The sequence below is a fragment of the Quercus lobata genome, chromosome 6 (genome assembly GCF_001633185.2).
Source record: "Quercus lobata isolate SW786 chromosome 6, ValleyOak3.0 Primary Assembly, whole genome shotgun sequence".
Classification (NCBI taxonomy): Eukaryota; Viridiplantae; Streptophyta; class Magnoliopsida; order Fagales; family Fagaceae; genus Quercus; species Quercus lobata.
Window position 1 is genome coordinate 49,232,934 of NC_044909.1, and position 23,080 is coordinate 49,256,013.

Consider the following 23,080-nt stretch of genomic DNA (forward strand, 5'->3'; position numbering starts at 1 on the left):
CAAAAAAGCTTATAGAAAGACAACAAATATGTAAGATGGAGGAAGAAAATTTACTCATGGAATTAAGCTGAAACTGATATTAAAATAAAACAGAAAATACCATTTTAATTATGTTACATTGATACAAAAGGCATGTAACAAAAAGACCAGGTGCAACTGAGACCTATTTTATGGACAATGATATATGTTTGAACGGAAGCAATTTGCTAAAGAAAATATTGTAAAATGTATTTCAATAGTTAATTATTCAAAGATCAAATTGCCAGATTTGTATAATAAATCTTGCCCAAAAAATAAAGGCTGGGAGTGACCAATTCATGTAAGGCCCTATTAGTGGGTGAATATAGCAGCACCTACTGAATAAGGAACTAATGCTTGAAGTGGGTTTAACCATAGCTTAACCTCAATCCTAAAGAGATTCTTGTAACATTAGTAGTTGGGCATTTGTCAAGGGCCTTATAACTCAACTAGTTATTATTTTTTGGCGTTTCCAATAGAAATAATCCATAATTCAAATCTATTTTCCAAATAAAATAAAATTTTGGGCATCCTAATAAGAACCAATTTTGTTTTCAAATATTTGAACTCAAGATATTAACCCTAACCAAATTACATGGAACTAAACCTTTACAATTGGACCACTCATATTCCCTGGTAATATCAAATATTCTTAATATTTCAGCCATATACTCGAGCACTTAATTAATTATGCAACCTTAGGAAATTATAGAAAATTAATTTTTCTATTAAAATATAATTTCAATAAAATTTGAAAACAACCCAAAGTATAATAAACTATATATAAGAATTGTAAAGTTTCAATTGGTAAAGTCTCTTATCATAAAATAAGAGATTTGGGATACAATCCATGCACACACCAAAAATCCAATTGATGTCTTAGTTTGATTATAAAAATTAAAAAACAATCTTTTAAAGCAAATATCATATGAGGTTGAAACTATCAATCAAAAAAAAAAATATATATATATATATATATATTTTTTTTTTTTTTTTAAAAAAAATTGATGACCTTTTAGCCTAGTGACACCTCCACCTTTATTGGTGGAAAAATATTGAGATTCAATCCCTTATACTTAACAAGCAAACAATATTAAAATATAACTTAAAAAAATGTATCACCATATAATTAAACGGCTATAGATACTAGATAATTCTATAGGCCAAAGTAGAATTTCCACCTAAACTTGCCAAGAAATTAGATATTAAATACGATCATTGTCCTTTCCATTGTCAATAGGTATGATCATAAAGTGTAGGTATTATATAGTGCTCCAAATGGACCACATTATAGGGGTCAAGAATCAACATCTATTTTTATGCTTATATATATAGTGATTTAAAAAAACAACTCAATTCGAACCACTGTTAGGTACCTAGAAGCTGCGTTCTACTTATACCTTCTCTCTCTCTCTCTCTCTCTCTCTCTCTCTCTCTCTCTCTCTCTCTCTCTCTCTCTCTCTCTCTCTCTCTCTCTCTCTCTCTCTCTCTCTCTCTCTCTCTCTCTCTCTCTCTCTCTCTCTCCCATAATTTTATAAACCCAAAAAACAATGGGGAATCCGATCATGATACTAAGTCAAAATCTTTTTTACCAACTACCCTTGTCCGCACCTTATTTTTCAATTCATAAGATTTGCCTTATTTTTCCTGTGTTATAGGTCGCATTCACACCGTATCAACATTAGCGTCGGGTATTGTAAAAAATTGTTATTCTGACATATCAAAAAGTTATTTTATTTTATTTTAACACATATTTTATTCTTTTGCCGCTTTACGTAAATATTATTTTTTCTATCACTTTATCACACCATTTTACAATACAATCTACATTAAAATTTTTTTTTTTTTTTACCACTTTTAGTTGAGGAGAGAAAGATAATTAAAAAACACTAAAAAAATAAATACAATAGAATTGTACTGTAACAAATACCAAATGAATTTATGCTTTGTTTAGTAGTGGTTTAAATGGAGAGAAAAGAATATATTGTGGAATTTTGACCCACTATTTTTTTTGTCCAAATTGAGAAGAACATAGAGAGAAAAGCGGCATTGAGAAGAAAATAATTAAATTATCTCCCTACTTTTCAATCCTTCTACTTTTATATAATAAAAATATAATAGTAATTTAATCTCCGTTCTTTCACTTTTCCATTCTCTAAACCAAGCATATATAGTGTAAAACACAAATAATTTCTATTTTTCTAATTTTTATTCTTCCAACTTTTTCCAATATCCCATTTTTTCATATTCCCGAACACAAATATGTTTGGAATCGGAACAAATACGGAGAAAATGAGAGGGAAAGGTGGCCAAAATGTATTAATGTTTATATATTTTGGTCATCTTTCCCTTCCCTCTCACTAAAAAAAAAAGGGAGGTCCTATGTCCAAACTCTATATAGATTAGATCCAAATCATACAATCCTGGGTCCAGGTTTTATCCATTGCACGCATTGACCCTATCATAATTTTGTTTGCCCAGGACCCTATCATAATTTAAATAGGCATCAAATGTGTCATGTTTAGACTTATTCTAAACCCAGCCCACTTAACCCGTACTCAAAAAACTGAGAGGCTTATGGGCTGAAATGATACATGTTTGATGCTACGGCGAAACAAGCCTAATGATAAGTAGAAAGCCCAAACTTAATTAATGTCGAATTATTTTTTTTATTTTTCAGTGAAAATGGGAATATCATTAATTAAATAATTTATAAATTTAATTTAATTTAAATTTAATTAAATCTTAAAAAAAAAAAAAAAAAAAAACACCAAAACCAATCATTACTAATATGTTGAATGGTTATTCATGAAAAATGAAAATGCTTACTGAAAATGAAAAAAAATAAAATAAAATAAAAATTGGTGCTACATCAACAAAAGTAAATTTTTTTTAAAAAAATTATATCTAAAAATTGACAAATTAGTATATAAAAGCACGTGTCATTTGCTTCATTTTTAAATGTCATGCGTCTTACATCTAAATAAAAAATAAAGAGAATTAAAAGATTCAGTGGAAAATCTCATCCCTATAAAATTTATGTAGTAAAATTTGTAATACTTATAGTGCAGTACCAAAAAAAATTGTGACTTGTTGGCACGACTAACAACTAGTTTTTGTGTCTTATTGTGCTAAATTGAATGACTAGTTTCTAAATGTAACACTATTTTTTTTAACGGATTCTAAATGTGTTAAACCTACTAAATCTTCACAAGTAACTTTGGTCAAATCAAAAGGGTAGATTCACTAGATTGAAACGCACAAGATGGTATACAGACTAAGCAGATCATGCTCCTTTGGCATCACATATCACAGAAGTAGGCTGTGTGCCAAAGATACAGTCAATTGTTGTTCAAATGAACTGCAGCTCCATTAAAACAAAAAACTGATACCCAAGTTATGTACATCTACAAAGTACTTGCCCCCAAACAAATTAACTCTTGGACTACCTAAGGATAATATTCGCACAACTAGTAAAAAATATGTCACCCAACCAGCATTATATTCTTTTCTTAAAAATAAAAAATAAAAATAAAAATAAAAATAAAAAGATTGGATTTGAAATCTACGGTGTCTAACCAATAAGTTTCTTTTTGGTGTAGGCAATATTTGAACCTGAATCTCTTATTTAAAAATAAGAAACTCTACTAATTAAGTTAATTAGAACCCACAAAAAGTAATTCTTTTATAAAAATCATAAAATTTTGAAATTTATAATATCTGCTCTATTATGATTGCTTTTCACCATTAAGCCAAGATGTCAATAGGTTTTTCTATCTATATAGGTGAGATTCAAATTTAGGTTTCTTATTCAATAATAGAAGACTTCACCAATTAAGTTAGCTGGATCCCCCAAAATAAAAAAAATCAATTTATATTATAATTTAGTAACATATGTAAATCACAGGACCAAAGGAATAAAAGTGCAACTAAGTACAGACGAAACTTAAATGTTTCCTAAAGCATAAGTCGTTTGAGTCCATTTGCACAATCCTTTAACCCCCATTTCAATTATGAACTCACATCTAAGTAAATAAATAACCATAAATATGAAACCATTGCTTGTAGCTGTAGGGTTTAGCTTATCACCTTTCATTGTTGTCAAAGGGATGATTTCCAAGAAGAAAATGTAAAAGAGTGGCACTATTTTCCGGTGAGGAAATAGCAATTCTAGACGTGTAATTAGAATAAGAAGATAAAATCTAATATTCCACGGTCCGGTCGCATTTGCATTAAAAATACAACAGAGTCACATATTACATATGCAATTATTAAGCTTTATGATATATGTATAAGATAAACATACCTTAAAGAATTGCAGTGATCTTGTAAAGTATCATCTTCTTCTACCTTAGGAGAGGATTTTGACCAAAGAAAGCGGGGTAGAGGAGGAGCTGGAGACAATATTGATGGAATGGGAGAATTGAAACAAAATTTATAAGCACTTTTTTGGTGTTTTTGGCCTGGTAAGAAGATAAGCACTTGTGTATGTAGCAGCAAATGTTCAGAGAGAGAGAGAGAGAGATGAGAGATCACTATCATCCAGGTTGGTTCATATATATATCTAAATGGATAGTTTGAAAGATCTATCCAAAGGTTCATATATGCTGCATGCAAAGCTGGTCACATGGAGTTAAAGTAAAAAAGATCGCCACCATCATCTCTGTTATTGGGTGTATCAGTGTACTGGCAGCAATGCAATATCAAGTCAAAGTTTGATTATATTTTGTGCAATCATTTTTAATATGCTGCATGCTAAACCCGAAGTTGGAGTTGGTAAGAAAGAGATTTGAAAAAACAAAACAATCTTAAGTGGATATGACAGTAAGGCTACTGTGAGAGCGTCCTCTTACAGTTAGCAATGAGCTCGCCTTCCCATGTGTACTTAAAGATACAAGTTCAATTTTATATTAACCTAAACTTTTTTTTTCTTTTTGCTTTTTTATTTTTTTTAAGATATAATTGGATTGGAATCTATATATCATTATGATTGTTTTTTACTATTAAAGTATAAAGTCAAGAAGACACTGATGAATTTCTTGTGTAGAGAAAATTCGACCTCAAGTCCCTAATTGGACACGAAACTTTATTAAAGCTATCTCAAAGTCACTAACATTTTGATTATTGAAATCAACACCAATAGACTGATTTGGAGCAAGCTTTTAGAAAAAATGTCAACATATGAAATGAAAAGGTAGTAACAAACCATGTGCAGGGGCATCTTTTCTCTGATGTGTCTATGAATTTCTTGGAAAGACAATTATAGATAGGCTGGAAAGCAGAAAGTCTTTACAGGATTCCATGCTCTCACTTTTGATAGGTTGGATGTATCCTAGAGATCTCATCCTGCCAAATCCAACTTTGACAATGCTGAAGGAGGTATTTTAACAGTTTGATCAAATCTAGATCTCAGTCAAACATGTAGGAAGCAGAGTGAAGAGAAAATTGAGAGAAGAGACTGAATTTCCAGTGTCTGCCTAAATTATTAGAAATGGGAAGAAAGAAAGCTTGACATCTGAAACATGCGAATCATTTGTTTGAAATTACTCACAAGTTCTGCATATGCTCCTCATTAAGGGCCAAATTATTTTTGATTAAGGGCATAAAGGTTAAATCATTTATTTTCCTCTCCTTTTCTTGTGCAAACCAAACATGTAGAAAAATATTTTCTTCTAGAAACATTTTATTTTCTCTTTTTCCCCTTATTCCTCCTTTTCTATTTTTCTTCTCTTCTTCCCTACCCATGTGCAAACAAACATAGTATAAATTGTAAAGACAAGGATCAAACCTTTAGGATCTTTGATTTCGTTTTCCACATACATTTATTTAACCATAAATTAAGTGCAAAATTCCTTCATTTACAAACATGTTGTTCTTTAATTGGAATTGTTAATACAAACTGGCTAGATTCTCACCTGCAAAGCCAAACAACATAGTCAAGACAGAGTCGTCCGAATGATTATAATAAATATGTTTTTCTAGCCTAGCTACCAGAGAGTAGTGTAATAGCTTGAGTGGAAGAAGTACTTACTCGAGGGAAATGATATTTCCACACTCGGTTTCTCTGGCACCATCCTTTTTAACACAACAGACATCAGGACCCACAACATAAGAGAGGGTGTGGAAGCAACCATTCTTAGTGTGGAAATAGGCCAGGCCAACAAATAGTTAAATCCTGTGATAACCAAAAGGCAGATATCTGTTGACTGATTATGAATTCATAATCTGATAGTTGAAACTGGAAAGTCTTCCACATGGTACACATGAAAATATGAAATCGAAGAATCAGTGATCCTTCGGTTTAACGTATCCAGGACACAAAAATACTCCCATATGTTATTAGAGATTCTGCTGCCCCCTCTTAACCAATAAAGTCCGCCTTGGGGTAAAACTTAGTTATAATTCCTTCAAGTGTTGTATCTTAGATTTCTCAATTATATTCAATCATGTGGTTGCATTGACTAATGAACTTACGAATTTAATTTTCCAACTCAATTAGGTTTCAACTACAGGGTTGAATTCAATTGGGGAGTCCAAGGTATAGCACCTGAGGATTGTACCTAAGTTTTACCCATCCATCTTGCAGTATTTACTATTGTACCTAAGTTCTATGGAGACTCATTTGACAGCTCTACAGGGACTGACTCTAACTTTGCTGAGTCCTTGATCTTCTTTGATTTAGCATGGATACCAAGCAAAACAATGTAATCAAGATGAAGACTCCAAATGCAGGTAATTATGTAAAATCAACTACCAAATTGAAAATCATAAAATTCCAATATATTGGAATAAATTTCATATTTTCTAAAACAGCCTTGTGTGTGTGTGTGTGCACACGCATGCGTGTGTGTGTGTGTGTGAGAGAGAGAGAGAGAGACCCTTCGAAAATTATGTTAATCCATTCTTTCACAATATGTGAATGAGAATATGTAGAAAATTCAAACTTAAAGACCATTATAAACTATAAAGAAAAATTACCATACTTAAAGAATAACTGACAAAGCAAAAAAGAAGTCAAATAAAAAACTTTTGCCATTGAATTAGTTATCAAGGAACAAATAATCAATTAATATCATGTTAATAACTTGACTTGGAAAACCACAAGCAACTCAACAAACAAAATAAGGGGAGTGTGCATGACATATATAAGGTTCCTAAGGAATAAACTAAAAATGAACTGTAAATTAGGTCCATTAGGAGTATGAATCCACCACCTACCTTGTAGGTGGAATGGTAACTGGTAGCTCCCCACGTGTAAGGTGAGTGGAGGTTTGGGGGGAGATGTTCAAGCTGCAGGATCAGCAGCAAAAAAAATATTTCATCTCAAAAAATAAACAAATAAAAGAAGTATAAATCATAGAGAACAAATTAAAGCTCCTCATAAATCATCTGAAACTGCACTAATATGAAACCAGATTCAATAAGAATGGTTGCTCAAATTAAATTTTCATTCATTTAGAATACTATAACCATAAATTGAAATATATCCAAAGACTTCAGCTGACCTTAGATGTTCATTAATACTAAACCTTAGGGGGATGGTTGTCCAAACTTCACATTTCTTTCTTCTTAACAAGGGAAGAGTTGGAAATTCCTATAAAAGTCAACCTTAGATATTCTTATATTCTAAAAAATTACTTTCAACTGGTTTTCAAGAGATTCGGCTAGTTAATTTTTCTTTACCAAAAAAAAAAGTCAAATTCTTTTTGATAGGTTAAATCATTTATTTTCCTTTCTTTTTCTTGTGCAAACCAAACATGTAGAAAATAAATTCTTCTAGAAACATTTACTTTTATCTCTTCCCCCTTATTCCTCCCTTTCTATTTTTCTTCTCTTCTTCCCTACCCATGTGCAAACAAACATAGTGAAAATTGAAAAGACAGCGATCAAACCTTGGGATCTTTGAATTTGTATTCCAGATACATTTATTTAACTATAAAATAAGTGCAAAATTCCTTCATTTTCAAACATGCAGTTCTTTAATTGGAACTGTTAATACAAACTGGCTAGATTCCCTCCTACAAAGCTAACTATAGTCAAGAGTAAGACAGAGTCATCCAAATGATTATAATAGATATGTTTTTCTAGCCTAGCTAGCACCAGAAAGTAGTGGAATAGCCGGGTGGAAGAAATACTTACTCAAGGGAAATGATATTTCCACACTCAGTTTCTCTGGCACTATCCTTTTAACACAACAAACATCAGGACCCATAACATAAGAGAGGGGGGTGGATGCAACCATTCTTAGAGCATCTGCATCAGTTGATGCAAAAAATTTGTCCATTTTGCAAAAAAAAAAATCTTGCTTTTTCTATTTTGCACACCTATTTTTACAAAACTCCCACATCAGTTTCTCTATTATACACATTTATTCAATAAAATATTCATTTTTTTCCCGCTGTAATCTCTCTCACGGACCCAACACAACCCACACAACCACCATCATCCAACCACCATCATCAAGCCACACAACAACCTAGCCACCATCCCATTCAACCAAGCTACCATCAATGAAATTCACATACCCATTCAACCGAACCACCATCAACCAGCCTCCAAAAACCCAAATCCAAAGATCCATCATCAACCTACCCAATCACCATCATCAAGCCACACAACAAAAATCCAAAGATCCAATCACCATCATCACCATCATCAAGCCACCATCATCAACCTACCCAAATCCAAAGATCCAAAAACCCATTTATCAAAATCCCAAAACCCACTAGAAACAAAGTAAAACCATTAGCGGTAAAGGTCAGAGAGAGTGAGGGACAGCGATGGCCCAACATGCAGCGAGCAACAATGACCCAACATGCAGCGAGCGACGGCGATGACCCAACACGCAGATTAGAGCGAACGGCGAAGCTAACGGTGAAGCTTGAGTTACAGACTGAGAAACAAAGAGAGAGTTAAAAGAGAGTGAGAGACAGAGAGAGTGTTCAAAAAGAGTAAGGGAGCGAATAGAATGAGAGAGAAAAATAATAAAATATTAAATGCAAATGCTACAGTAACCGTGCATATATGCACTATTACTGTAGCAATTGTGCATTTATGCACAATTTTACACCCACTGAAGTGGGTGTTTTTTTAGTCAAAATGTGTAAAATGAAGGGTTTTTTGCATTTTGCAAGATTTTGCATCCACATCAGTGGATGCTCTTAGTGTGAAAATAGGGCCAGGCCACCCAATATTTAAATCCTGTGATAACCAAAATGCAGATATCTGCTGACCGATTATGAGTTAATAATCTGATAGTCAAAAACGTTAAGTTTTCTACATGGTTCACATAAAAATAAGAAATCGAAGGATCAGTGATCCTTCTGTTTGATGTATTCAGGACACAAGGATACTTCCAATTGTTATTAGAGATTCTGCTGCCCCCTCTTAACCAATAAAATCCTCCTTTAGGTAAACTTAGTTATAATTCCTTCAGGTATTGTATCTTATATTCCTCAATTAAATTCAATCATGTGGTTGAATTGACCAATGAACTTTTGAATTTAAGTTTCTAACTCAATTAGGTTTCAACTATACGGTTGAATTCAATTGGGAAGTCCAAGGTATAGTACCTAAAGATTGTACCTAAGTTTTACCCATCCATCTTGCAGTATTTACTATTGTGTGCGGCAAGTGGCAACCTTATCAAATCCCCTTTCGCAGTTGGAGCAGAGACTAGTGTACTTAGAGCCCACACCCAATATTTACTTGCTTTGGATGATACAGGTTGCAATGAAAGTATTGGATTCAACATATATATATATATATATATATAAGAGAATTTTGCACTCATTTAATCTTTCAAAATTCTAGCATTTAAAGGTAAGTTTTCCAAATCAGATGGAGGAGATTGGTTAGAATTATGGTTGCATTCTATATCTGTCCAAGGAACGCCAACATCTAGCAAGCATCAAAAGAAACAAATGAACTCCCATGATTTCAAAGTCAAAGTATCCTGACCATCATAAAGAGAAGAATCTGCCCTAGCATTAGTGTATTCTATGGAGACTCATTTGACAGCTCTACAGGGATTGACTATAGCTTTGCTGAGTCCTTGGTCTTCTTTGATTTAGCATGGATACCAAGCAAAACAATGTGACCAAGATGAAGACTCCAAATACAGGTATTTATGTAAAATCAACTACCAAATTGAAAATCATAAAATTCCAATAAATTGGAATAAATTTCATATTTTCTAAAACAGCCTTGTGTGTGTGTGAGAGAGAGAGAGAGAGAGAGAGAGAGAAACCCTTCAAAACTTATGTTAATCCATTTTTTTCACAATATGTGAATGAGAACATGTAGAAAATTCAAACATAAAGACCATTATAAACTATAAAGAAAAATTACCATACTTAAAGAATAACTGACAAAGCAAAAAAGAAGTCAAATAAAAAACTTTTGAGAGAGAGAGAAACCCTTCAAAACTTATGTTAATCCATTTTTTTCACAATATGTGAATGAGAACATGTAGAAAATTCAAACATAAAGACCATTATAAACTATAAAGAAAAATTACCATACTTAAAGAATAACTGACAAAGCAAAAAAGAAGTCAAATAAAAAACTTTTGCCATTGAATTCTTTATCAAGGAAAAAATAATCAATTAATATCATGTTAATAACTTGAGTTGGAAAACCACAAGCAACTCAACAAACAAAATAAGGGGAGTGTGCATGACATAAAGAAGGTTCCTAAGGAATCAACTAAAAATGAACTCATGTAAATTAGGTCCATTAGGAGTATGAATCCACCACCAACCTTGTAGGTGGAATGGTAATTGGTAGCTCCCCACTTGTAAGGTGAGTGGAGGTTTGAGGGGAGAGGTTCAAGCTGCAGGGTCAGCAACAAAAAAATATTTCTAACCATCTCAAAAAGTAAATAAATAAAAGAAGTATAAATCATAGAGAACAAATAAAAGCTCCTCATAAATCATCCGAAACTGCACTAATATGAAACCAGATTCAATAAGAATGGTTGCTCAAATTAAATCTTCATTCATTTAGAATACTATAACCATAAATTGAAATATATCAAAAGACTTCAGCTGACCTTAGATGTTCATTAATACTAAACCTTAGAGTGATGGATGTCCAAACTTCGCATCTCTTTCTTCTTAACAGGGGAAGGTTTGGAAATTCCTATAAAAGTCAACCTTAGATATTCTAATATTCTAAAAAATTACTTTCAACTGGTTTTCAAGAGATTCAGCTACTTAATTTTTCTTTGCAAAAAAAAAATTGTCAAATTCTTTTTGATAGGTTAAATCATTTATTTTCCTTTCTTTTTCTTGTGCAAACCAAACATGTAGAAAATAAATTCTTCTAGAAACATTTTCTTTTCTCTCTTTCCCCTTATTCCTCTCTTTTCTATTTTTCTTCACTTCTTCCCTACCCATGTGCAAACAAACACAGTGAAAATTGAAAAGACAGGGATCAAAACTTGGGATCTTTGATTTTGTATTCCGCATAAATTTATTTAACCATAAAATAAGTGCAAAATTCCTTCATTTTCAAACATGTACTGTTAATACAAATTGGCTAGATTCCCTCCTACAAAGCCAACAATATAGTCAAGACAGAGTCAATGATTATAATAGAAATGTTTTTCTAGCCTAGCTAGCACCAGAAAGTAGTGGAATAGCTGAGTGGAAGAAATACTTACTCAAGGGAAATGATATTTCCACACTCGGTTTCTCTGGCACTATCCTTTTAACAAAACAGACATCAGGACCCATAACATAAGAGAGGGTGTGGATGCAACCATTCTTAGTGTGAAAATAGGGCCAGGCCACCTAATATTTAAATCCTGTGATACCAAAATGCAGATATCTGTTGACTGATTATGAGTTCATAATCTGATAGTCAAAACCGGTAAGTTTTCTCCATGGTTCACATAAAAATATGAAATCGTAGGATCAGTGATCCTTCTGTTAAATGTATTCAGGACACAAGGATACTTCCAACTGTTATTAGAGAGTCTGCTGCCCCCTCTTAACCAATAAAATCCACCTTCGGGTAAAACTTAGTTATAATTCCTTTGGGTATTGTATCTTATATTCCTCAATTAAATTCAATCATGTAATTGCATTGACCAATGAACTTAGAAATTTAATTTTCTAACTCAATTAGGTTTCAACTATATGGTTGAATTCAATTGGGGAGTCCAAGATATAGCACCTGAGGATTGTACCTAAGTTTTACCCATCCATCTTGCAGTATTTACTATTGTTTATGGCAAATGGAAACCTTATCAATGCCCCTTTTGCAGTTGGAGCAGAGACGCCCACACCCAAAATTTACTTGCTTTTGATGATAGAGGTTGCAATGAAAGAACTGGATTCACCATATATATATATATGTGTGTGTGTGTGTGTGTGAGGATTTTGCACTCATTCACTCTTTCGGGAAAAAAAAAAAAAAAAAAAAAAATTGATAAGTTCATTCACTCTTTCGAAATTTTAGCTTTAAAGGTAAGTTATCCAAATCAGATGGAGGAGATTAATTAGAATTATGGTTGCCAATATCTAGAAAGCATCAAAAGAAACAAATGAACTCCCATGATTTCAAAGTCAAAGCCTCCTAACCATCATAAAGAGAAGAATATGTCCTAGCCTTAGAGTATTCTATGGAGACTCATTTTACAGCCCTAAAGGGATTGACTCTAGCTTTGCTGAGTCCTTGGTCTTCTTCAATTTAGCATGGATACCAACCAAAACAATGATCAAGATGTAGACTCCAAATACAGATAATTATGTAAAATCAACTTCCAAATCGAAAATCATAAAATTCCAATAAATTGGAATAGATTTCATATTTTCTAAAACAGCCTTGTGTGTGTGTGTGTGTGTGTGTGTGAGAGAGAGAGAGAGACCCTTTGAAACTTATGTTCATCCATTTTTTTTCACAATATGTGAATGAGAACATGTAGAAAATTCAAACTTAAAGAACATTATAAACTATAAGGAAAAATTTCCCTACTTAACGAATAACTGACAAAGCTAAAAAAGAGTCAAATAAAAAACGTTTTCCATTGAATTCATTATCAAGGAACAAATAATCAATTAATATCATGTTAATAACTCGAGTTGGAAAACCACAAGCAACTCAGCAAACAAAATAAGGGGAGCGTGCATGACATATAGAAGGTTCCTAAGGAATCAACTAAAAATGCACTCATGACATATAGAAGGTTCCTAAGGAATCAACTATGAATCCACCACCGCCCTTGTAGGTGAATGGTACCTCCCACATGTAAGGTGAGTGGTGGTTTAGCGGGGAGAGGTTCAAGCTGCAGTATCAGCAGCAACAAAATATTTCTAACCATCTCAAAAAATAAATAAATAAATAAAAGAAGTATAAATCATAGAGAACTAATCAAAAAAATCCTCATAAATCATTTGAAACTGCACTAATATGAAATCTGATTCAATAAGAATGGTTGCTCAAGTTATATTTTCATTCATTTAGTAATCATAACCATAAATTGAAATATATCAAAAGACTTCAGCTGACTTAGATGTTCAATAATACTCAACGTTAGAAAGATGGCTGTCCAACCTTCACATCTCTTTCTTCTTAACAAGGGAAGGGATGGATTTTCCTATAAAATTCAACCTTAGATATTCTTTATATATTCTTTAAAAAATTACTTTCAACTGATTTTCAAGGGATTCAGCTAGTTAATTTTTCTCTTTCTAGAAGAGGGTTTGGGATCAGATTTTTTTCAACCTATAAAAATTTTCAATTTAAGGAGATTTAGTGCCAACAGTAGTGAACAGAAAGCATCAATTTCACCTTAAGGGAGTTCACTATCCAAGCTGGCAATTTTTATGATTTCCCCCCCACCGCCCCCAAAAAAAAAAAAAAATCCCTTCTGATAGAAATAAGAGTATCCTAACCACAAATACAACCACCATGGTTAGACCCTCTGTATGGGTATACTATGTGCAGTTGAAAATGGGTACAAACTACAAGGATCCAAGAAATTGGATCAGCTGCATCAGCATGCTATCTTATCATGTTTTTGCTTAGAAGAATCCTAATGCCTTCAAACATCTTAGTCCTTCAGACAGTTGACCAAGAGATAACCTAATAGCAGAAGCACTATGTAGTTCCTTGGCTCTCACCTCTCAACATGGGAAGCTGCAAATGGAAGACCTGCTTAGCCATTTGCACAACATTAGTGCGGAGATTCTATATATATTGCTTTCTCGGCAGCAAACATCTTTATATGGCTTTAGTACATAAAAAGTACTAAAAACGTATACCCCTGTGAACTTGGTGCATTTCTATATATCTAATAATACGTATTACTTATCAAAAAAAATATTATATAAAATGATATAATCAATTAAGGAAGGAGACCTTGTCACTCCTTAGAAAGAAAAAATACTGCAGTCACCAATTAAATCTAAACCAATAAGCTTTAAATATGGTATATCTCAATGGACTGCCATAGACATTAAATCTGAGAAAACATTTCGTATTCCCTTAACTTGAGGGGAAAAAGAAACATCAATGCTATCATCCCTTTCTTATTGTAGATAGAAAACCTCCAACAGTAAGAATGTTATGTATGTAGTACTGTGACATGAGGAAAAACTTATTGCATTTGCATGGGTGTAACTTAGTCAAAAGTAGCAACACTTTAGTCCGAACAGACTTCAAGAAAGAACCACGTCTAGGGAAAATTGAACTCAAATGCAACTCTAAAATTCCTTCACTAACAGCTCAACATTCAAACTTCACTCTTTAGACCATATATGGCCTTAATCTGAGTGAATAGCCCTTTTGGAGAGCCTTGACAGAACTGTGAAAAAGGGACAGTTTTGAGCCAACAGTAAGAAAGGGGAAGCAGTGAAGATTAAGGGAAGAGACGCATCATCCTCAAAAAACCAGTAAACACTAGCCAACCGGCATCTTTATTAGACCCATTATCCATCAATAAAGCATTCTCATTATAAACTATGTCAAATCTTCAGCTTGGATGAAGACTAAACACACCATCAGTAAAGAACCATGCTCCATATTGCACACAAAATTGCTCCCAAGTAAACTTAATCAAAATGTTTACTCCTTTTCCCACAAGTCTATTAATACTACCAAAATCTATCTAAGAACTAGTAATGGGGCAAGCAAAGTAATAAATAGCAAAAAAAATTCTCGCTTGCCACAATCAAATCCAATTAAAAAGCAATTATTACATAAACAAACAAGAATGAATCCTCATCAAACTAATCGGGGAACGAAAAATTGGTAACAATATATTTTGCATCAACACAAATAACAAGTATAACAAAGAACATTACCTGAAATTTGAATAGCTCCACAGGCCCCCTAAACTAAAACACGCACTTTTGAACAATCACTAATAAAAAGAAGATCAAACAAAGCTAATTTCCTTCAATTCCATCACCCGAATTCGAAATTTGTACCATCCCAACCCTCTCATTCTCCGGCAAAACCGACCAATTCGGTGACTGCACTGCACGCAACCACTTGAAATCATCTACATTGCCCCAATTCCCCGTTTCCTCATTGAGACTCGCTTCCCTCAAGTCCTCCTCAATCCCTTCATAGCTCAAACAATATGGCGCAAACCTCACCCCAGTACTATCCTCAATTATCGGCCTACTCCTCACTCTCAAATAAAAATCGGTTCCCTTCGCATTGTGGATCCGAATTTGATGCGACGCCATTACAAACACACAATCCTCAGCCCCCTCGATCAGAATGGAGCCTGTTACAGGCCCAGCATAAACCCTACAATTCTTCAGCCTATGAACAAATAATGCTCTCACTGAACCAATCAGTCTCACTTCGCAAGAATCGAGATCCGAAACCGTGAATTCCCCAACCTCGGAGCCTTTGAAATTCTTCACCAAAGTCTCGCCGTTTTTGTTTCTCAAACCGGGCGAATCTCTCACCTGGAAACTCAATTTCTCGAGGGAAACTGAAAACGAAGCGGCATTTTCCGGCGCGGTTTGTTTTGAATCGGAGACTGATCGGCCTCGGTCTTGCTTGGAGGCTTTGTTCTTGAAAGAGAATTTCTTCTTGGGAATGAGCTCGGAGTTGAGATTCTCAAGGGTTTGTTTGAGATCGGAGATGGTTTTGAGAGAGGAGCGGACTTCGTAGGAGGGCAAGAAGTAGGAGGACTCGGCGACGAGCTTTTCGAGGTCGGAAATGGAGGCGGAGATGCCGTCGAGGTGAGATCTGAGTTGAGCGGGATCGGTGAGCCGGGACTGGGCGAGTTGGGAGTCGATGGAGCACTTGGAGTCGGAGAAGCGGGAGAGGAAAGAGGCGGTGGTGGTGGCGGTGGCGATGGAGGAGGATGACGAGTCGGACTCGGATTGGCGAGCGAGTGAGTTGTCGAGGCGAGTTTGGTGGCGGTTGGAGAGGCGCTCGATCATTGAGATGTGCTTCTTGTGGAGGTTAGGGTCTAGGGGTTCGTTTGAGGTTGCGAGTACTTCTTCTTCGTTTTCCATTGTTGTGTGTGTGTGAGAGAGAGGAGAGATCAGAGAAGGAACGAAATAGAAGCGGGTTAAATTTCTTAGTTCAATTGTTTAAACGACGGCGTTTCTTGCGTTTTCCCTGGGTAGTGAGTAGTGACGTTGGGTTGGAAATTGATTTTACCAAATTGCACCCCTAAAAACTATTATTCACAAAATGACCCATTTACAGATGATGAGATAAATCTATGTCTAACATTTCTGACATAATACTCAAGTTAATAAAAATTATTTCTAAAATCTCAAAAGTTAAAGTAGATAATTTGATATCAGATTACTGATTTACTCCCAGTTACGTGTCTTTTCTTCTTCTATTTGTTTTTATTATATTTATTTATGCATTTAATAATGACAGTTACATTATATTTATAATTTTATTTTAGATTATAAAAAAAATTTATGGACATAATTTTGTGCTACAACTCTTGCTACATTCCTAACATATAGGGTTGTGAATGATATAAAAACAATAATGACTCTATGTGCAAGTAATGGTTAACAAATTACAATAGCACAAATCATCACATTGTAACAAAAATTGTAACAAAAGTATGTAGTTGTATAATAATTGTTAGACTATTACTAATAATATAGATATTGTATATGGATAGAAAAAAAAAATTAATTATCTCATTTTTTTACTCGGCCCTCCAAGGATAAATTCTTAACTCCGCCACTAAAGAGAACCATTTCAATTATAATTTTGAGAGAGTTATTTCATGAAACCTCAAAGGAAGTTGATGTAACTTAATAACACTCCATGTAGCAAAGAATTGAGAAAGTTCATAGTATGATAATGACGTTATATTGATGGTGAAGCACCCAAAAATGACAAAATTCATTAATTTTAGAGTTATATAATAGGTGAAGCTAAATTTAATGTCACGTCCTTTAAAAATTTAAATGACAAGACACTTTGTACTCTGTTAGATTCAAGAAATAAAATCTCAATTGTGAATAGACTCTCCATTTTAAGTTAATTGAAGAGGATCATATTCTTTTTTCCGCACTAGTTTATCAAATCCACTCAATGAGAAAGTCACCATGAATGAGGCTTACTAGTTGAAGCTCAAAGCTAAACATTGAGCCTTTGCATCGTAATTGCCATCTTTGATTTTCTCGGGACCAAGACAAAAGGAAGCATGGTACGTCGACTATGAGCATTGCCACTGAGTACAGACCAAGTCATAAATGATGGTTAGCCTCGTATTACAACTCTTTAAATCTCTCAAGGTTTTATCCTCTCTTTCTCTCTCCTTCATATTTTTCTTTTTCTAGATAGTAAACTTTCTAAAGCCTTTTTTTAGTTGCTTATAAAATGAGGCAAGGTACATACGGAGTATATGAAATTTTAGGGTTATTTGGTTTTAAAAAGTGGTGTATTCATTTTTCGTTTTCTTTATTCTATATTCAAATCTTGAATTTGAACATGAAAAAAAACACTTATTTTCACCTTTAGTAGTGTTTGATAAGTTGTTTTGAGTACATAATTTGGAGGTTACCAAACACAATTTTACTCCTTCCAGAAAATTATTTTGGAGCATTTTTTTGTTTGGAGGAAAGGAATCCTTTCAAAGGACATGTGCAGCAGAACAAGATGTATTGATATTTCAGGAGTCAGTTAACCATTCCTCATTAACAAAAGCTTTATCAATGCGTTCCAAGTACAAGATCATTGCCTTGTTTTTTATTTGTCCTAGTTGTAATGGGCGCCTTTAGCTTCATGCCTTCATGGAGTTGAACCATTGCCGTTGGATAGTCTGAAGTCTGAACTGTTTAGGGAGAATTTATCACCACCTTTAGCTTGACCAAACCCTCTTGCCTTTTATGGAGACATGGCTGCCCATAAATTTGTACATGGGTTTTTTTGGAAAATAATATCATTTTATTAATTATTATTAAAAAAAGGTTTTGGAAAAACTATTTTGGAGAATATCCTTATCTTAAAATCATGTTTTCAAAACACAATTTTTTTTTACAATTTTACTGCTAGTAGGGTAACTCTCATGTTTCCAAAACAAGATTTAATGTAAAATTTTAAATTCTATAATCCATGCAAGGTAAATTGTGTTTTTACATTGAAATCGTGTTTAAATTTTAAAATTGTGTTTCAGTATAAATTTTGAAATTTTGATTTTTACTCTGAATTTGCGTGAAGGTAGGTGAAATCTAATAAGTGGGTATGGAGAAAATTTTGCACTATTAACTGAGGTGTTTTAAAAACACAATTTCTAGATGGACATTTGCCTTATCAGCTCCTACCACATCAACAAAATTTTAGGTGAAATCATATGAATGCTCTAAAATGTGTAAAAACACAAGAGCTATTTAGACCCCCAATTAAAATTACGACACTCTAACTTTTACTAAGTGCGGAAAAGAGTAAATGCGAGCGTATAAACAAACAAGCTACTCTAACCCATATTCATAATAACATAGCAGTAAAATGAAAGGCAAAAGAGTAGGGAAGAAAGATGCAAACACAAAGACAACACAGCGATGTGTTATTGAAGAGGAAACCGAAGTCCTTGGCGTCAAACATCTCCGCCGCCCTCTAAACGATAATCAATCCACTAGACAATCAATTGGGATATATGGGCTAGCAAGAGTGTAACGCCCCAAAATCATAAATAATAAAAGTCTATTTAATCTGAATAATCCATAAAAAAATATTAAATAAAAGAAACTAGCAATCTAAAATCTCATCACAAATGTCAGATCTTTAATCCACCAAAGACAAAACATCCTCAAATAATTCTCTAGTACAAAGTTTAATGCCATAAAAATCATAATAAACTCCTCAGTTCCATAAAATAATTTGTAACTATTGTCTTGCAAGAATCTCTACTCCAATAATTCCTCTAATGTATCTGAAGGGGAAATAAAGTGGGGTGAGATAACTCAATAAGTGGAATTCACTAACATTGGGGTGTGGGAACAAACCTTTCAATTAAATAATTGTTACAACAATTTCATAACTTGTAACTCATCAATATTTCATCATCAAATATTTCATATATAAAAAAGAAAACATCTTTATATTGTGAGCCATGATAATACATATATCAATATCATCATATAAACAATTTCCTAGACTTTTCTCGTGGTCAACGCTTACGCCCCGTTGACAGGGTTGTATTGTCCCCTTTTGGGACTGGAACCTCCTTTTTCATCCCCTTTCTTAAGGATGGCTCCTTCGGAACCTAAAGGTGCACTCCCTTGCTAAGGAACTTCCTATTTGGATCCTCTATAGTATACTCCCTTGCTAAGGAGCTATCAAATGTGCACTGTCCCCTTTTCTGGTACCGTCCCTTGCTAAGGACTAGCTGCAGTATGATTGTCCCTTACTAAGGACTAAATACAATACTGAACTTTTAATCATGACTTGCCATAGGTTTTCAAAACATATTTAAAATGCTCACAAAAATAATCCATTCATAATTCTCAAAAATATAAAGATATATTCACACATACAAGTTTAAATAAATTTAGGTTGTCCCACAAGTTTTTCATAAAACGAATAGTCAATGTGCACATCAAACATTTATAAAATATCAATTTATATATATAGAATATCAACATATTTCTTAATATGAGAATAGTTTGATAATCAACACTATTTTGGGAAAACCTCCCAAAATTAGTAAACACCACTTATCTCTTAGTTGCAAAAGTAAAAGAAATCAACCTCCCTTGAATCACAACAATTCAGTAGAATTATAACCTAGCAACACCAAAAATAGGTTCATCAATACAAAATTTCCCACTTAAAAATCTATTTTCACACTTAAATGGTTTTATTCTAGACAATATTGATATATCCAAAATTCTCCATTTATTCACCTAACTATCCAATTCACTTTCAGCTTTGATCAGATTTCTGGACTTAAAAATATTGCTGCCTAATCAGATTTTTCCATTAATGTAATCATAGATATTCATGAAACTTCAATATGGCCGAATAATGAATATGATCAATCTGAATGTAACAGCCATATGTTTTATTCATATCTATTCACTTTAATATTATATATATTCAACCTAATATTGGAAGCCACATGATAGCCTTAATTCATCAATCTAGTGGCTTTGTATTCCCTCTTGATGCCGCTAGAATCTATTCACTCTAATATGATATATATTCACCCAATATTGGAAGCCACGTGATATATATACATATCTGATCAACCCAACATTTATATCTATTAGTCAAATAGTAGCAGCCACATATTATACTTCATTCACCCAATGACCCAAAACTCCCTTGATGTCGTATAGCATAAGGACACTGTTGGACACTTATTTGGACAATGACAAAGGTGGTGAAAAGAGTGAGACTATAAACAATTATATATAAACCACAAAGCAACCCTTTTCCCTTCCACATGGTGACAACTTTAATTGATAAGTCCAAGCCTATTACTCCATTAAGCACGAATTCAAAGCTTCCTGACATATTGACCATTCTTTATCTAATATAATACAATTATAGGAGCTCTTCTCTATTAGTATAATGATAGTCTAGGTTCATGACAATTGCTAGCTATTGACTATTCAAACTTCTTAAATTTAGAGCAAGAGAAACCATACCTGAACTACTTGTGCAATAGCCATAGAGAAGAAAAGAAATAGCTCACTAGTGTGTTGCGGCTGAAAACAAAAAGATACACGTGTAACTTAAAAGATAAAAGGCTAGGGTTATCAAGACCTATATTTTTTACTTATGCCACCTTACTTGGGCTTCATATCCCATAGCATTTATCTTATTTTTTTTTATATCTTAGGTCCAAAACAATTTAATCCATTTAATTGTAGGCCTCCTAATAATTTACGTAAAATAATTAAATAAGTAATAAATTATGGGGTGTTACAAAGAAACCCTCCAAGCCTAATCTACTCAATGTACCTAAACCCTCCAAGCTCCTACTCGAACAAAACTTCTCGGAACCGTGTCTTGTCTAGCTCTTCGGATCCCGTAACAAGCTCCATGTTGCATCCGCCATCCTTGGCTTCTTCCAATGTTTTCCAGCAACACCAAAACCTCACTGAACACTTTGAAAGGGTGTGATAAGTGTTTGGACTATCAACCTCTCAAGGATATGAAAATGGAGAAGTAAGAGTTGAGGAAAATCCACAAGCAATTGTGTAAAAGATTGTGGGTATAACAATCTCTAACTCTCAAGGTTTATGGTTAGGGTTTTCTCTTAGAAGCACTCCTCAACTTTTGTGGGCAATGATGGTATATATAGTGTGGGTACAGAAAGTGTGTATTAGATAGGACAATCTAGCAAAACAGAATGTTTCGCAAGTGTATTGCGGGAAGGCCTTACCCACGAGCTACTCGTGAAACACAGCTGTCTCCATCTATACTGACTTTTCTCATTCCAATCATGTGCAGGGCACATACATCATTTCGCGGGATGCTTAGTCACGAGCTACTTGCGAAAACTCTTCAGTCTTCAATTGCTTGAGTCTTCACACACACTCTCTCTCTCTCTCTCTCACACAACCCTTACAAATAAATCCCACAATAAATACAGGATACAAAAAATTGAATAAAAATTACAATCAAATTTGGCACAGAATTAAAGCCAACAAAACATATAGTTGTAAATTACAACTTTACAATCTCTTCCTTTGGCTATTCCGTGACAAAACCCCTAAAACAAACTCTAGACTTAAACATGAGTTTGGGAACAGTGGCAAAACTCACTCACACCTAATCTAGAAACTGTGAAACACTTACACGTATATACCTGTAACCTGAAACACTCATACACAAACAAAACTTTCGTTAAGTTTATGATAAGTTGAATACATGGTACGTACATTAGCAAGTAAAGTGCAATCAAGTTTGTAAACACTATAAAACATATAAGCATATCTTAATCAAACAAGGTCAGTCATTAAAGAATGACTACAATGAACATTTAGCAAGTAAATGCTCATCCAGACATGCAATGCAATGAAGACCAATCACAATAATCAATTGCATGTCCAACACACAACCAATACTAAATACACGAAGTATATGCATTTAGGATACAAGATTCTACTAGGGTACAAGTGTGAGATACTTAAGACATATTAGCAATATCTTAAAAGTATAAAAAAAATGCTACAAAGCATTGAGATAAACTTAAATGCTGAATATTAAATTGAAATATAAATTCAAAGTACTTAAGCTTTAAAAGAAAGCAATAAAAACTGTAAACAAATAGCAATTTCTAGCTTCTCCTTCCCCTATCACTACACTCCCCCCAACAACAATACCATCTCCCTCTTTTTGTCATGGAATAGCTAGTCATGTTCTTCTAGCTTCCTATGAATTTGGTCCAACTAAGTCTGGAGAGATGTGAACTTTGTGTCGAAACGAATGTGTTGGGAGCGTATGATAGTAGCTAGTCCGGATATTTTGGTGTTAATCTCTTGAAGTGCAGCCATGATGTTGTCTAGCTATTCATGCTATTCATTATAAGCATGGAAGGTCGAGCTTGAACTTCCCAAAGTGGCATGACGTTCTTGCTTGGTACTCTTCTTGGAGTGACTCA

The 23,080-nt window shown here is 33.7% G+C and overlaps 1 protein-coding gene across 2 annotated transcripts; it reads right to left on the minus strand.

The window, feature by feature from the left end:
• Positions 1–5,735: 5,735 nt before the first annotated feature.
• On the minus strand, positions 5,736–16,566 carry LOC115950828 (tubulin-folding cofactor C). 2 transcript variants are annotated; one of them, XM_031068083.1, is made up of 5 exons: positions 15,330–16,566; positions 8,158–8,911; positions 7,237–7,308; positions 6,050–6,193; positions 5,736–5,933 (listed from the first exon to the last, which is right to left on the minus strand). In XM_031068083.1, exon 1 carries the CDS (start codon positions 16,503–16,505, stop codon positions 15,414–15,416), a length of 1,092 nt encoding a protein of 363 aa, XP_030923943.1. In that variant the 5' UTR covers positions 16,506–16,566; the 3' UTR covers positions 5,736–5,933; positions 6,050–6,193; positions 7,237–7,308; positions 8,158–8,911; positions 15,330–15,413. The 2 variants fall into 2 exon arrangements, with proteins under 2 accessions (XP_030923943.1, XP_030923944.1); XM_031068084.1 differs by lacking the exons at positions 7,237–7,308; positions 8,158–8,911 and having other exon boundaries at positions 5,757–5,933.
• Between the last annotated feature and the right edge of the window lie 6,514 nt (positions 16,567–23,080).

What these genes read in the sequence shown, in the direction of transcription:
- LOC115950828 (XM_031068083.1), bottom strand. Translation starts at nt 16,505, where the DNA reads ATGGAAAACGAAGAAGAAGTACTCGCAACCTCAAACGAACCCCTAGAC.